The sequence below is a fragment of the Pygocentrus nattereri genome, chromosome 8 (genome assembly GCF_015220715.1).
Source record: "Pygocentrus nattereri isolate fPygNat1 chromosome 8, fPygNat1.pri, whole genome shotgun sequence".
NCBI lineage: Eukaryota > Metazoa > Chordata > Actinopteri > Characiformes > Serrasalmidae > Pygocentrus > Pygocentrus nattereri.
This window is the reverse complement of record NC_051218.1, coordinates 9,405,065-9,420,630: the sequence shown is the minus strand read 5'-3', so window position 1 is coordinate 9,420,630 and position 15,566 is coordinate 9,405,065. Positions and strand designations below refer to the sequence as shown.

The following is a 15,566-nucleotide window of genomic DNA, read 5'->3' as shown; positions in this document are numbered from 1 at the left end:
GGCACATTTTGAAACTTTAACAATGTTTACAATGTTAGTGTTTTAAAAATGTAAAAAAAAAAAAGTTTTTGCAATATAAGCCCTAAGTTTAGAGGGCGCATGGCCTACGTTTTCCCCCCTGAGGTCCACTTATGGCCTTTGTTTGGGTGTAAGTACCATAAACAGCTATAATTCATTTTCACATGACCATTTTAACACCTTTTATTCTCTAGAACAAAACAGGCTGGGTTTGTTAAGTGTGCCTTTAAAACTGATATATGTTAATGACCTCTATTCTGATTGGCTATCCACGCCTTATAGCTTTTGCGTGAAGGGGTGGGGCTAAACTCATGTAGGCTAAATAGGCAGGTGTGGATATAAATCAGATTTCATGACTTCACAAAAACAATGAATTCAAAACAGGTTGTTTTTCGCAGCTTGGTTCCCATATATGGACTGGTTTTGAAACTTTAACAGTGTTTACATACAACATCAGAGTCATTCACATCAACAAGAAAATGACGTTCAATGAATTTAATGAAAATTCAGTTTTCCATGCTATTTCATTTGCAGCGGTGTTTAGTCGCCCTCCAGCGGAACATCGACGCGTTGCAACGGAGTCCCCTTTTCCTACATTCGTCCCATGATGCATTGCGTCTCCAACGGCTTCAGTCATTCAAGCAGCGCAGCCCAGTGTGTGTGAGAGTGAGTGTATGTGAGTGTGTTTTGCTGATAGGCCACTTGGGTTCTGGAGCCTGTGTCCTACACCGGACCGGACCGGACCGAACCCGAGACCGGTCGTGAGAACGAGTCGAAGCCGCATTTCCAACTCATGCTTCGGATAGCTGTGGCCTGTGAGGGGAAGCAGACGTTTGGGCGCCAGAAGCCGTGCAGTCGGCGAGCCGCTAAGACGGATATCCAACGCAAACAGCTGTGAAAAACAAAAATAGACAAACTTGATGGATTTGGAGCCTGGCCGGAACGACCTGGGAGCGATGGGAGAATCTCTGCAGCCGGCCACGCCGAGCCGCCACGAGAAGAGCCTCGGATTATTAACCACCAAGTTTGTCACTCTTCTACAGGAGGCGAAGGATGGAGTGCTGGACCTGAAAGCCGTAAGCATGACACACAGGCAGAAACTCAAATGGCTTCCTGCTCCCTGCGTAGTGCTCTGAACGGGTCACGAAATAATGCCTTCAGCGTCGAAATAGTGCGTTTTGTGTAAAAGAAACAAAGCCATTTGGCGCTTCCTACTGCACTTACAGGGCTTTGTTGAGCGTAGAAGCAACAATTTCTTGACCTAGGTAGGTTAGGTTAGTGCACTATGTAGGGAGTAGGGAGCAATTTGGGATACAGCCACTGTTAGCGCGCCGCTGGCTAGCTAGCTTAACTGCTTACCGTCCGCATTCACTATCAACGTTCCTACTTACGCCTTATCTGGCTTATCTTTAAAAACATGTACTATTTCCCCACATACACAGCTTCTTCTGCTAAAGTAACCAGTTTGCTTTACAGTCCTATGTTAAATAAGCTAGGTAGCGTTAGCTAAAAGTGGTGAGAAGTTTTCTCTGAAGAGTCGGCCTTAGTTTGACGGCACTTGCAGCAAGCAAGTCGACTGAAAACAGGCAGTCAGCTGCTCGCTTTAACCTTAGCCCGCTAACAGGTTGCCAAGTCTCGCCAGTCATTATAAAAACTCATCTTAAGTCATTCGTGTCTGAGGGATTTCAGACTGTTCGGCTGAAGGCGCTGGTGTCTGACTGAACAATAGCTTTCAAAACAAGCACGTGTTGGAAGGGTTGTGATGGAGACTGATGGCCAGTGTGGCTTTTGCAGGTAAATAGACAGACAGACAGGTAGAAAACGGTCCAAAAGTCTTGAGCCCACTTGCAAGAACTGCGTTTATTTGACACCGTCTTAAAAACGAAACAAATTCTTTGGTCGGGTTATTTCTTAATACAGATTACATCATTATTTAGTAGCACTTGCTGAAGGTCAGAACTTTGTAAGCTTACCTTTTGTCTTAAAGGGGAATTCCACCGATTTTTCAATCATTGAGATGTAAACAATGTCAAAGTGGTTTGATTTGAAACGGTTCTTTGTAGAGAAACTTACTGACACAGATTACAGTGGTGCTGATAGGAACCAGGGGTCACAGTGTCTTCAACACAAATATAGCCATTTGATTTACTATCCAAAACCACCAGTAAACCTACACACGTTTTTGAGACACCAGTTTTTGTATGCAATATTGATAATGGGTAAAATAGCAGTGAATCTAGAAGCAAATAGCATTACTGGAGACAACTTTGGCATCATAATAACATCCTACATGTATCTCCCCACCAGGAATGCATTTTAAAGGTACGTTGTAGCTCAAAAGTTTATTTCAGAACTGTGAGCGAACAGGGTCTTGGGCATCAGGCAGTATATTCATAATCATTTCATGTAATAATGTTTTGTGATGCAGCTTTCAGAGGCAATAAACTCTTCAGACATCTGGTTCCTGTCACCACCACTGTGAACAGTCCTGAGTCTGCATCTTTCTCTAGGACCGAGCTTTTCTTACTAAAACTCTCTGAATGACTTTGTTTACATCTTAACAATTGGCTTAAAGAGAAATTTAGAAAAGTCGGTGGAACTTCCCTTTAAACCTTGAAGATGCAAGTTACTACTTTACTTCTATAAAACTACTTAATCTATTAGTTATGATGGTGATTAACTGAAGTGCAGATTCTTAGGGGCTTAAAGGTTGAAACACAGTGTGAGTCAGTGTGATTTTGTGAAGAAAATAGATGGACAGACGGATAAAGTCCAAACATCCACTATTAAGACCTATTTTATCTCAAAAGTAATGAAAAAAATAGGTTTTTTTCCCACAATATACTTCACAAACAGCATTACGTATTTTTTCTCTAATGTTTGCTGAGGGTCTGAATATCCCAATGTATATTGTCTTAAAGGGAAGTTCCACCAATTTTTATTTTCAAAATTCCTGCATAATGCAGTGACTGAGTTGTAAGTCAAGTCATTCGGAGTGGTTCGATGTGAAATGGTTAATTGTAGAGAAACTTACAGAGTCAGATTTCTTTACAGTGGTAGTGAAAGGGGTCGTAATGTCTACAACAGAAAAATAGCCATTTTATTTACTATTCAGACCCACTGTTATACTTGCACATGCTGTCTGATGTTTTATATGTAATGTTGATGATGGTAAATTAGTGGTAGATCTGCAGAAAAAAGCTTTCTTGTTGGACCTTTTTGCCTCAACACTTCTGCCATTAGACGGTTTTAAAAAATGCATTTTAGGCCAGAATGTTCTCAGAATGATGGTTAAACAATGTCTCAGGCATCAGGCAGCATATGCATAATCATTTCATGTAATATCTTTCTGTAAGGGAGTTTTTAGAGACATTAAACTCTTCAGATTTCTGATTCCTATCACCGCCACTGTGAACAATTCTGACTCACATCAGACCTCTCTGTATGACTTTGTCAACATCTTAACATTCACCCTTGATTCCAGCTCAACACTAATTTGAAGTTTCTGCAGCCCAGAGAGGGACTAGACCTGTATAAGCTGTATGTTTATCTTTTAACAAGCACAGTGATGTTCTATAGGACTGACCAAATGAATTTCTTCTTGCAGTTCTTGGGAGTGTGCTGAGATGTTTGGACCCAGCTGTAGACAGTGTGGTCTTCATCAGTCATTAAAAGAAATGACATCTTTGTAGCAGCAAACAAATCACATGCACAAAAAAAGATTAAATGATTCGCATGTCACTTGTGCATCTTTTGGAACATTTGTTCTTTTACACAACAGCCGTGGGCTTTTATTCGATTATGTAGGTCTACTTTCAGAGAAATTTGGTCTCAGGTCTCTGAATGGATTCACATCTGGAAGAGATTCACTCTCCGTGCTCTAAATCTAACATGAATTCTCCAGATCTGATCTAATTCACCTCCACTTGTTGCAGGAGTTCATGATTGTTGTTTTCCTATCTTTCTGTTTGCATGTGCTGTTCAAGGTTTCTCTGAAGTTAAACCGATTTAGACTAGAGATGTACAATATTTCAGAATTGTATCAATGTTTAAAAACTTTTATCTGCGCCAGACTGCTAATTTCATTTGACTAATAATTTAAATTGATATTTGTTAGCAGAACAGTTAGGCGATGCTGGGTTATTACATTGAAATGTCTCAATTGTATTCATCTTGCTGCATTTGTAACACTGTACAGCATTGCATTTATTCTTGATTCAAAGGTTAATCAAATCTAGTGGGGAAAGTTTGTCTCTTTTCCTTTGGACTGGAAAGGAAAACCTTAATTTTTGTTTTCTCTCTTTCTTCCAGGCTGCTGATACGCTGGCCGTACGGCAAAAGCGGCGGATCTACGACATCACAAATGTTCTAGAAGGCATCGGACTGATAGAGAAGAAGTCAAAGAACAGCATTCAGTGGAAGTGAGTCAGGCTTCTGCACTTAAGCTTTCATACATTCCTTGTCAAATTGAAGGAAGGCGTAAAGGTTAAGAGCATTTTTGAATTAGACTGCTTGTCTTCCCTGTATAAGTGATCCTTTTTGTCACTGAAGTTGTCTGTGTGTGTGTGTGTAGAGGTGTAGGTCCTGGCTGTAACACACGAGAGATTGCTGATAAATTAATAGATCTGAAGCTGGAGTTGGAGGATCTGGACAGGAGGGAACATGAGCTGGACCAGCAGAGGGTCTGGGTACAGCAGAGCATCAAAAATGTGACTGATGACTCACAGAACAGTCCATATCCTTTGCTTACAATAATGTGTTCTACTTGGATTCTGTAATGCTTTGCTCAATAATTTATCAGCTGTACGATTAATACTGCTTAAGAGCCAATGCTCAGCTTGCGGTTTCTTGTTCTTATGTGCAAGAGTGACACGCTCTCTAATAAATCCATTGACTGGTTGGCTTACATCGTACGCCTTGCATCTTTCTTTTGAAAATGCACATGCACTGTTTGGTCCAGTCCCATCAAATTTCCTCTTCTTTTTGAAGATGGCTCGGAGGCTCAATTGGACGTTGGTTGATTGCATGAACTGTGGATCACCAAAGAGCACAGGTCTTGGTTCGCTTCTGTGTAGACCCTGGATCAGTTTGGTGCTGGTGGGAACCCCTTTTTCTAAAGGTGGACACCAAACAAGAAAGCTCAACATCAGAGGATGCTTTTCTCAGTGCATGTCAGCACTGAACTGTCCACATAATGTGTCTATCATTTGACTCTTGACAGACACTTGTATCATTTTTGCAACAGAAGCTGCTACTAAAGAGGCAGATGAGCAACAGCAGTCTGTTTTATTTTGTCAAATGGATTGCAGAAAATATTTCTGATGGGTTAAGTTCAAATTAATTTGGATTTGATTGACAATTGATTATAAAGTAGTGTTAGTGTATTTTAATTACACTGATGACACTACATGTAGACACTTGTATTTTTAACGCACATTGTGGGTGTTAAAATGAATTTTTGCAACAATTTACATAAGTGATAAAATGTAAAAATAAGAGATTGCTTTTATCCCTACCAAATTTCTGACAGAACAAAGAAAACCTGTGTATTATTTGGTGCATGCAAGGCCATTGGGGGGGGCTTAATGAAAAGGTGCCACAAAAAAAAGTGTGGATTTGAAGTGGTTCAAATGAACTTTTTTTATTTAGTTTGTGTGTCCTTAACAAGAAATACTCTGGCTTATGTAACGCATCAAGACCTCTGCAATTGCTTTAAAGGTGAGTTTATAATGTGACATGTGACTAATTTATTAAACTTATTAATGCAATTGTTTTATTGGTCCTCCAGGATCTCCAGATAGTGCAGATTGTCCATATTTTTGCTTCAGCCTAACCTGCCATATGTAGAGATACAGCAGGAGTTCCTGATGTGCTTAAAGATGGCCTGCATTGTTTGTTGGACCACGCAGTGTTTTGTTGCCCCCCGAATGCACACAGAAAGTCATGTGGCTCATCTGTGATTTGTTAGTGTTCACAGCAAACGCAAAAATAGTACTTTTTTTTTTTTTTAATAAGAGACTAATTTACATTTTCCAGCTTTCTGAGATGTCAGTATTGCAAAGGCTGTAATTGGCACAATAATTAACAAGCAGTGCAGGCCCTGAATGTCTTTTTATAGGTCTGTTCGTACACCCACATCCTCTACTTTGTCTTTTTGCCACTAGGTGACACTCTACTAGCAATCCGAGCACCGTCAGGTACACAACTGGAAGTGCCGATACCAGAGTCTGTAAGTGCCGTTCCTCTGTTGCTTCTGTGAGGGTAGGCTGTAGTTTCATTTAGCACTGCTGATTACTTGGCTCTCTCAGTGCTACCGTCATGCGTCTTTAACGGATTTCTGGCTGTATGCGATAATCAGTGGGCGGAGGATTTGCTAAACGTGGTTCAGCCTTGCCATGTTTTTGGCATGGATCCACAAAATGGTGGGCAAATAGCAGCTTTATATAAACAGGACTGAAAGCAGGAAAAGTAGTGTGTAGTGATATGTCAGAAGTGTCTATGAAAGAGATAAGCAATTCAGATCATGTGTTGCATTGGGGTCATTGGTCATGTTAGTCTGGTATTGACTCCTAAACATACTATAAATCATCATCCTGTTTGTTTGCTGTTTTTTTTAGGTTGGGAATGGGCCAAAGAAGTACCAGATTCACTTAAAGAGTTCCTCTGGGCCTATCGAGGTCCTCCTGGTAAACAAGGACCCCTCCAGTGCCTCACCAGTAGTGTTACCCGTTCCTCCTCCAGAGGACATGCTTCAGAGCCTCCCTGCCTCTTCTTCTGCTGCCTCCACCACCAAACCAGCAGACAGCAGTACTGCAGGTGCAGCCCCAGCTAACCAGAGTCCTCCCAACACAACTACTGCCACTGCTGGACCAGCTACAGGTTTCACACAAATGACATATACATTGCTGTGCTGTGCCATTTCAGTAGGGGTGTGATTCTTACAGTGATTTGATTTGATTATGATTTGATGAGAGCTGTCCCAAATACTTAATGCTTACTTACTTAATAATTTTAGTAGTCAGGCACCTTTGCTTTTTTTAAACAGAACAGCTATGCTTCATATAAAACCCCAATTCCAATGAAGTTTTGACGTTGTGTAAAACATAAATAAAAACACAATACGATGATTTGCAAATCCTTTTCAACCTATATTCAATTGAATACACTACAAAGACAAGATATTTAATGTTCAAATGAATAAACTTAATTGTTTTTTGCAAATATTCACTCATTTTGTATTTGATGCCTGCAACACGTTCCAAAGAAGTTGGGACAGGGGCATGTTTACCACTGTGTTACATCACCTTTCCTTTTAACAACACTCAATAAGCGTTTGGGAACTGAGGACACTAATTGTTGAAGCTTTGTAGGTGGAATTCTTTCCCATTCTTGCTTGATGTACAACTTCAGTTGCTCAACAGTCCGGGGTCTCCGTTGTTGTATTTTGTGCTTCATAATGCGCCACACATTTTCAATGGGAGACAGGTCTGGACTGCAGGCAGGCCAGTCTAGTACCTGCACTCTTTTACTACGAAGCCACGTTGTTGTAACACGTGCAGAATGTGGCTTGGCATTGTCTTGCTGAAATAAGCAGGACGTCCCTGAAAAAGACGTTGCTTGGATGGCAGCATATGTTGCTCCAAAACCCTCAACTTTCCCAGTCTTTTGTTGCCCCTGTCCCAACTTCTTTGGAACGTGTTGCAGGCATCAAATTCAAAATGAGTGAATATTTGCAAAAAACAATAAAGTTTCTCTGTTTGAACATTAAATATCTTGTCTTTGTAGTGTATACAATTGAATATAGATGGAAAAGGATTTGCAAATCATCGTATTCTGTTTTTATTTATGTTTTAGACAACGTCCCAACTTCATTGGAATTGTGTGTGTGTGTGCGCGTGTGTGTGTGTGTGTGTGTGTGTGTATAAAATATATATTACGTATGTGAACACTATAAATTATTGGACAATAAGAGAAATGTGACTCACTAATGCTACAGAAATAGCTCATAAAAGCTGTATGAAAAAGAACTGTATTGAATAAAAAAGCTTGAAAAAGGTTGTTACATAGCTGTATAGTTGTGCCAGCTGGCTATTAATTGAGTTGTAGCAATGTAATAATAGTCAGCTCACTGTTAATACATCATTGCCACCTACTGGATATATTTTGAACTACAGTAACAAACACTTAAAATTATGGTTAGGTATGTTTATATGGTTATTCTGTAAGATGGTTTTAATGACTATTCAGGTACTCAGTCAAAAATTCCAAGTATGTCAAGCCTGTAAAATGCCATTCAGACAATCCATAGATTCAGTGCATAATAAAATCTTAAATTTCACCATAATTCTTTGATTCAGTTTGATTATGTTGGTAGGATTCAAATTTGTTACTGGAACAACTGAGTAGTAGCTGAATAGGCAGTAAAACACACCAAGCTTTTTTGTGTAATGATGACTAGAGAATTCATTTTAGCTTTAAAAAAATATATTTACAAGCTGTGTAATAATAAATTAGTCCTCTCTGTTTTTTTTCCAAAATGCAGATTATCGTCTTTTATACATTGCCATCAGATTATTTATTTGTCATTGATGATATCTGATTACATTGCCCTGTTGCTGAGGCCTACAGCGTATCATATTGAAAATAATGTTAGCTTGCCTAACACTTGCCTAACGCTAACTTGTATCTAGAGCATCAGTTCAGAACATATAAAGCACAACTTTACTTTGAAGCATTGTACTTTTTAAATGTTGAATGCACCACTATACTGAAAATGGAATTAACATATGGCCAAAAACATAAAATTGAGACTCCATTACATCAAATCAAATTCTGTAATTTATGAATTGGTACACAGCTGATAGTAATAGATTTAAATGTTCCAAATCGTTGCAATTGAAACCGTGTTTAACATCCTTAGTTCAGAGCTGATTAAGATTCACTATGTTCTATGTATTCAAATGTAAAAATGTATATTATCAGTTATTGCCGCTTATTGAATTTATCAGTGCATTTTTTTTGTTTTCTGATATTAATTAATTAAATCCTGTTATATTTTCTCTTATTTATAGCATCCAGTAACAACACCTCAGATACACCGGCCAATCAGACATCCCCTGAGGACAGCCAGCAACTTCAGTCATCTGCCTCTCTGGACAGTAGCTCCTCACTTCCTGAATCCTCAGCACTTTTTGAACCAATCAAAACAGACCCATCAGAGTGTAAGTGCATCTGCTTTTTACATGAAGCTTTGAATGACTAAATATATCTAGATGACACATATTTTTCCTTCTGTATTTCCATTTGTAAGTTAGTGGGAACTAAACTTGCTTAAGTAAACATTTTGCTGAACTATGCTTGTCAGTCTTGTGTGCAATCAATTGTCTGTCCTTCTTGTGTGGCTTACAACTCAACATGACTAATTACTGTTCATTTGTTTGATCATGTTTTTAGTACTGGACTTCCCCAAAGAACTTTCAGAAATGTTTGACCCCACTAAAGGTAAGATGTTCTTATATTAGCCTCAAATATGGTACGTTAGCAGTTTCCTTCTGCCTTTTGCCTACAGCTATAGCACATCTATTTGGCAATATGTCATGGTATATCATGATGAAGAGTGCATTATTATAATTAAACTTAAGTTTTATTATTGATATTCATCATTAGATATAGGCTTTCCAGCACATCTACCAACCCATTTCCAAAAAAGCTGTAAGACTGTGCAAAACAAAACAGAATGCAGTGATGTGCAGATCATTGAAACCTTATATTTAATTGAAAATAGACAACATATCAAATTTTGAAACTGAGAATGTTTTTGTGTTTTAAAAAATATATGCCCATTTTGAATTTGATGCACAGAACATCTTTCAAAAAAGTTGAGATCGGGGCATGATTACCACTGTGTTGCATCACCACTTCTTTTACCAACACTGTGTTTGTGAACTGAGGAGGCACTGCTGTAGTTTTGAAAGTGAAATGTTTTCCCATTCTTGGAATATATAGAATTTCAGCTGCTCAACAGTTCAGGGTCTCCTTTGATGTGTATTTTGTTTCAAAATACGACAAATGTTTTCCAGTGTGATGGGTCTGGACTGCAGGAAGGCCAGTTTAGCACTCAGACTCTTGTAATACAGAGCAATGTAATACATGCAGAATGTGGTTTGACATGGTCTTGCTGAAATAAACATGGTCATCCATGAAAAAGCCTGGATGGCATCATATCCAAAACTTGTATATACTGTTCAACATTAATAGACTTCACAGATGTCCAGGTCACCCATGCCATATGCACTAAGGCCTCCCATATCATCACAGATGCTGGCTTTTGAATTGTGCACTAATAACAAGCTGGATGGTCCCTCTCCACTTTAGCCTGGAAGATGCAGCATCAGTGATTTCCAAAAAGAATTTTAAATTTTGATTTTTCGGACTACAGGACACTTTTTCGCATCAGTTTGGTTTATCTTAAATGAGCTTGGCCCCAGAGAAGGCAGTGTTTATGGATCCTGTTTATATATTCATGGCAGATGTTTTGTTGCCCTGTCCTAACTGTTTTTTAAATGTTTTGTTGGCATCAAATTAAAAAATGACATGCGTGTATAACAATAACATTTCATTTTCAACATTTGATATGTTGTCTTTATACTATTTTCAATTAAATGTGGGTTATAGATGATTTGCTAATCATTGCATTTTGTAATTATGCACATTTTGCACAGAGGCCCAAATATTTGGAAACGGGGTTATAGGTAGTCATTTGTAGGTCAGAGCCAATAAGATTTGGTGAATTCACTATAGTCTGAATTCAGTTAGAATGCCACCATCATGAGATCCTGACACTCATCGGTTGCCTTTCAGTCAGTCATATTGCGAGCTTGGAACCCGTGTGGTATATAGTAATTTAATAATGACTTGTAAATCTTTATGCCTAATATGATACTCTTATTATAAGATTTGTGATGGTTTGGTTAAAAAAATCTAATTTATATGAATTTTCACTTACTATAGTTGATGAACTGAGACATGTTTGTGTCCCAATTAATATTCTTTAGTTTAGCGCTTGAGCTACTAGTGGAATGTAACAGACAAACACTAGAAGTCTGTAGTCACCCAAATTTGTTCTGCTCAAACCACATCCAGATATTTAAGATGTGTGGACTAGCCTGTGGTTTAGAATACAGTATGACTAATGTGAACTATAAAAATGACCAGAACTCTGCAGGGAGCCACTGAAGTCCGACTATTTTGTGAGCACCTACGTTAGAATATAGGTGATTTCTATTTTCATTTAAATAAAAGCTGTTTATAATGGTAAAAGTTGTGAATAATGTTAGTCACTAATCACTGTCATCTAGTGTTTACAGTGGCAGTTCCCTATGTTGTTATACATGGTAAAGTTTTGTTCATTCTTACAGCTCACAGTAAGTCAGACTGTGTCCTAATCCAGGCCGTCAAGTCTGCACAACCTTAATGAAGTCATGAACATGGTTTGAGTGGAGTGATAGAAGTTTTGAAGATGTATTTAGGGAAAAGATTTGGGTGACTATTGACTTGAGCCTCATAGCTCCAGTGCTAAACTAAAGAAGCCAACTTTGAACACACAACTAAAACGCCAATGTCCAATTTGACAACAAGTAGAAAATTGTCTAAATTAGATTTTTTCACTGCAGATTTGATCCAGTTACCCTGTTGAGCTTTTGTTTATTTCACTTTTTAATTTGTCTTTACAGAAATCATGAGTACAGATCTGTTGGAAGAGCTCATGTCATCAGAAGGTAAAGCTGGTCATAAACCAAGTCATCTGTACATACTTTACTACTAGATGTGACGATTTGTTATACCGCAGCTTCAAACCTCTGAAAACTGTACAGTGATTTTTATCATATTAAGATATTTATGTACTAGTTATGTGTAACATTTTATTCATGAAATCAATAAAAAAAAAAACATACCTTTGACAGTTGGAAGTGCTGGAATTTCAGCCTTTTGGAGTATTATGAGATTCTGTCTTGATTGAAAATGTCCTGAAAGACAATCTGGTTCAAGGTTTAGTTTTCTACTAAAACAGCTTTTAAAAAGTACAAGTGGTACTTGTTTTAACTGTATTCTGATATTAATGACATTTTTGCTCCTAGTTTAAGGACCATGAGCCTTTTCGTTTTATCACTTTGTATCATTACAAACCTAGTAGGTTTAAGCAGTTTTACTTTCATGTAACTGTATGTAGTTTTTAGACTTTAATGCCAGTGCTTTAAAGGCTTTAATGTTCTTTTTAATGCCCTCAACGAAAGAGAGTCCAAGCATTGGAGCTTTTCCTCATCTTCCTTCCTTTCTCTTTCATAGTTTTCTCCCCACTCCTACGCCTTTCTCCTCCTCCGGGCGACCATGACTACATCTATAACCTGGATGAGACCGAGGGCCTGTGTGACCTTTTTGATGTACCCATTGCCAACCTTTGACCTCCAAACACCGGATAAGAGTAGTATACTTAAATTAAAAAAATAGAAAAAAAAGAAACCTTTTTTTTATTTTTATTTTTAAATTCAAGTTTTAAAAAAAGTGTGGCTCTATTTCAGATCCATGTGTATAAGCTGATTTTCATGTGTATATATAGAAATGTATGTGTTTTTGTTTCTTTTTTGTTGTATACTCACTCAAAGCAGAGATCTACTGAAAAGTGGCACAGAATGTTTCTCTGCCTCGCTCTCCACCTCACAGCTGAAGCTTCACTGAAATCACCCAACCTGTCCTTTAAATTCAGGACATCAGAACAGCCATACTTTTTAAACAGATTTTAACCCAACAACACATGGAATCGAGTTCCTCCCCCTGTTTGAGCGGAGACTGAGAGCATTGGTTTTTCTCCTTTTGTTTTCAAATACATACACGATGAGTTTTGAAATACATTACAGAATCAGAAACTTAAAACACCAGCAGTGGTGAGCGCTTTGAAGAAACACCAGCTCTGTTTTCTTAGGTTTCCTGTCTTCCCGTATCAGTGGAAGTAAGAATTTGTTTATTGAAGTAAGCATAGAGTTGCATGTAAGTGGCACCTTTATAGTGTCTACATGTATATTCATTTCTGTCTGAGATGTTTTTCCACTCTGCCTTGAGAAAGCAGTGGTGTCCAGTATGGAGAATGTAGCTAAAAGATTCTGCTCCATCCAACTGACCACAGAGAGCCAAATCCTTTTATTTTGAAAGCACGAGAGATCCTTTATTGTGCTGAACTTCGTGGAGTAAATTGAGGAATGTAATGTATTTTTTTGGTTTAGTTTCACAAGCAAAAAGTGCAATGTTGGCAGTTCTTCTTCTTAAAGAATTTCACCAGTTTTTCAAAATTTTTATGTAATTCAGTGGTTGAGATGTGAACAAGTCATTTAGGGTGGTTTGATGTGAAGCGGTTCATTTTAGAGAAACTTACTGATTTCTTTACAGTGGTGGTGATAGGAACCAGGGGTCACAGTGTCTACAACACCCATATATCCATTTTTATTTATTATCCAAAACCACCAGAACCTACACATCATTTAAGCTTTGATATGTAATGTTGATGGTAAAATAATAATAAATCTAAAAAAAAGTTTTCATTACTATTTTCCCTGATAAGGCCTTCCATGTTTCCTTCCACCATGTATGTAAATGAGGTTTAAGCCAACACTATCATAAAAACAATTTTTGACGCAAGGCAGCATATTCATGAACATTTCATATAGTAGTTTAAAACATAATTATGCAAAAAAACCTTTTTTTTTTAATGGTGGAAAAAATCCTTTTTTCCATTTATGTTCCTTTTTCATGACTTAACTGCACAACTACTTAAAACAGTTAACACAGCATCACCGTCTGTAGGTCTGCAGTCTCATTAAAATTACTAGGAACTAAACCTTTTTAATGGTCTGATGTTCTCTGGACTTGGACGTCCATCAAAATATACAACTAACTTTAAGTTATTAATTCTGACTGCAGTTGTAAAGTAGAGGCGTCTCGACTCAGATCAACTGTCCCTTTAAATGAGCTTAACTTTCTCCTTGTGTTTATCTCCTACACTTTAGGCCTTCCACCTATGAAGCATTTATATGTATGTATATGTATTTTTGCTAAACATAGCTAAATGATTTTGTATTGTTCGTATGTATGAGTGTATAAAGAAGGAAATACGTTGGGTTGAATTGATTCAGTACATGAATTCTGAGAGAAATCCGGTACCGGTTCCACAGCTGAAATATGTCATCATCTATGTAGATGCAGATTATGACTGTTGGTTTGAGCATAACCTCTCCTGTTTTAACATGTATTGCCCCCTTGTTCTCCGATTATTACAGTCAGCTAAAGGATATTTTTATGGTTGTACACATTAAGCATTTTACTGTTTATTTTTGTATTGAGTAGGTAGGCAGCTGGTCTTAGCAAGCACAGAAGGAGCTTTTTATATCAAACTTATCATCACAACACCGCACTTTACGAACAGTATGCTCACTTTGGTTGCTTCCATTCCCTTCAGTCGGATGGAGCGCTCACTTCAGGTCCAGGGAAAATTGAAAAACTTTCAATCTTCTGTCTCAATGCCATGTACCGAGGTCGTTTGTTACAGACCAATTAGTAACTTACCAGAATGACCATCTCTAAGAGAAATAAATACCGATTTTGTAACACTGGTGCCCTTTCTTGATTCAGTCCACTTGGTTTTCATGGTTTTGCTGCTTCTTCAATGTCTTCAGCATGTTCTGTAGCAGAGTTCCACCACAACTAATTCCACACTGCAGAAAATACTGAAAAAACATTCAAAACCACAACTGTGAAAGTATTTGACTTTAACGTACAGTTGTGTGCAAATGTTTTATTGATTTTCTAAATAGCAGTAAGTTGCCACAACCTCTACAGAGAACACATATTTCAATGCATGATTACTGTTTATTTGCTCTGAAAGAACATAAAATATGGACTCTGCAAAAGTTACAGCACACTTTATTATATTAGGGGGAAAAATAGAAACTCCAATTAGAAATTGTGCATCAAAAATATCAGAAAAATGACATTATTTACATTTGTTTACTGGAACGGATGTGTTAATTATCTGAGCTATAAGATAATTAAATTAAAGATAAATACATTTTAATAAATTATAAGGGCTCAGATAAGTTTGCATTCAGTATTTTATTATCATGACCTGGATATTCCTTATTGCTAAATGTTCTTTGCAGATTTAAAAAGAAATCAAAAACTAAAATATGCTGATTGCATAAGTATCCACATCCCACTCAACATTTGCTCAAGTCAGCCTTTAGGTTAAGTATGTACCAGCTTAGCACACTTTGCAGGAGTGGTTTTTCTCCCCGTTCCTCTTGGCAGACTTGGAGCGAGTAGTTAACGTTGGTTGGACAGGGCTTATGTACAATCAGTGCGACAGATTCTCAATGAAATTGAGGTCATTTTGTACAGAGCAATTCACAGTCTAGGATTTGATTTTTCTTGTATTTATGACAATCATCACAAAAGCTGATCTTAAGTCAGTTCTACTAATGAGGTGTTGTGTGAATACAGAC

General features: G+C 37.8%; 1 protein-coding gene across 1 annotated transcript; it reads left to right on the top strand.

The window, feature by feature from the left end:
- The first annotated feature begins 514 nt into the window (after nt 1-514).
- Nucleotides 515-14,673, top strand: e2f4 (E2F transcription factor 4). The gene is made up of 10 exons (XM_017724369.2): nt 515-1,094; nt 4,330-4,439; nt 4,592-4,753; nt 5,693-5,736; nt 6,183-6,247; nt 6,636-6,897; nt 9,090-9,239; nt 9,472-9,519; nt 11,751-11,795; nt 12,364-14,673. Exons 1-10 carry the CDS (start codon nt 939-941, stop codon nt 12,477-12,479), a joined length of 1,158 nt encoding a protein of 385 aa, XP_017579858.1. The 5' UTR covers nt 515-938; the 3' UTR covers nt 12,480-14,673.
- Nucleotides 14,674-15,566: the final 893 nt, after the last annotated feature.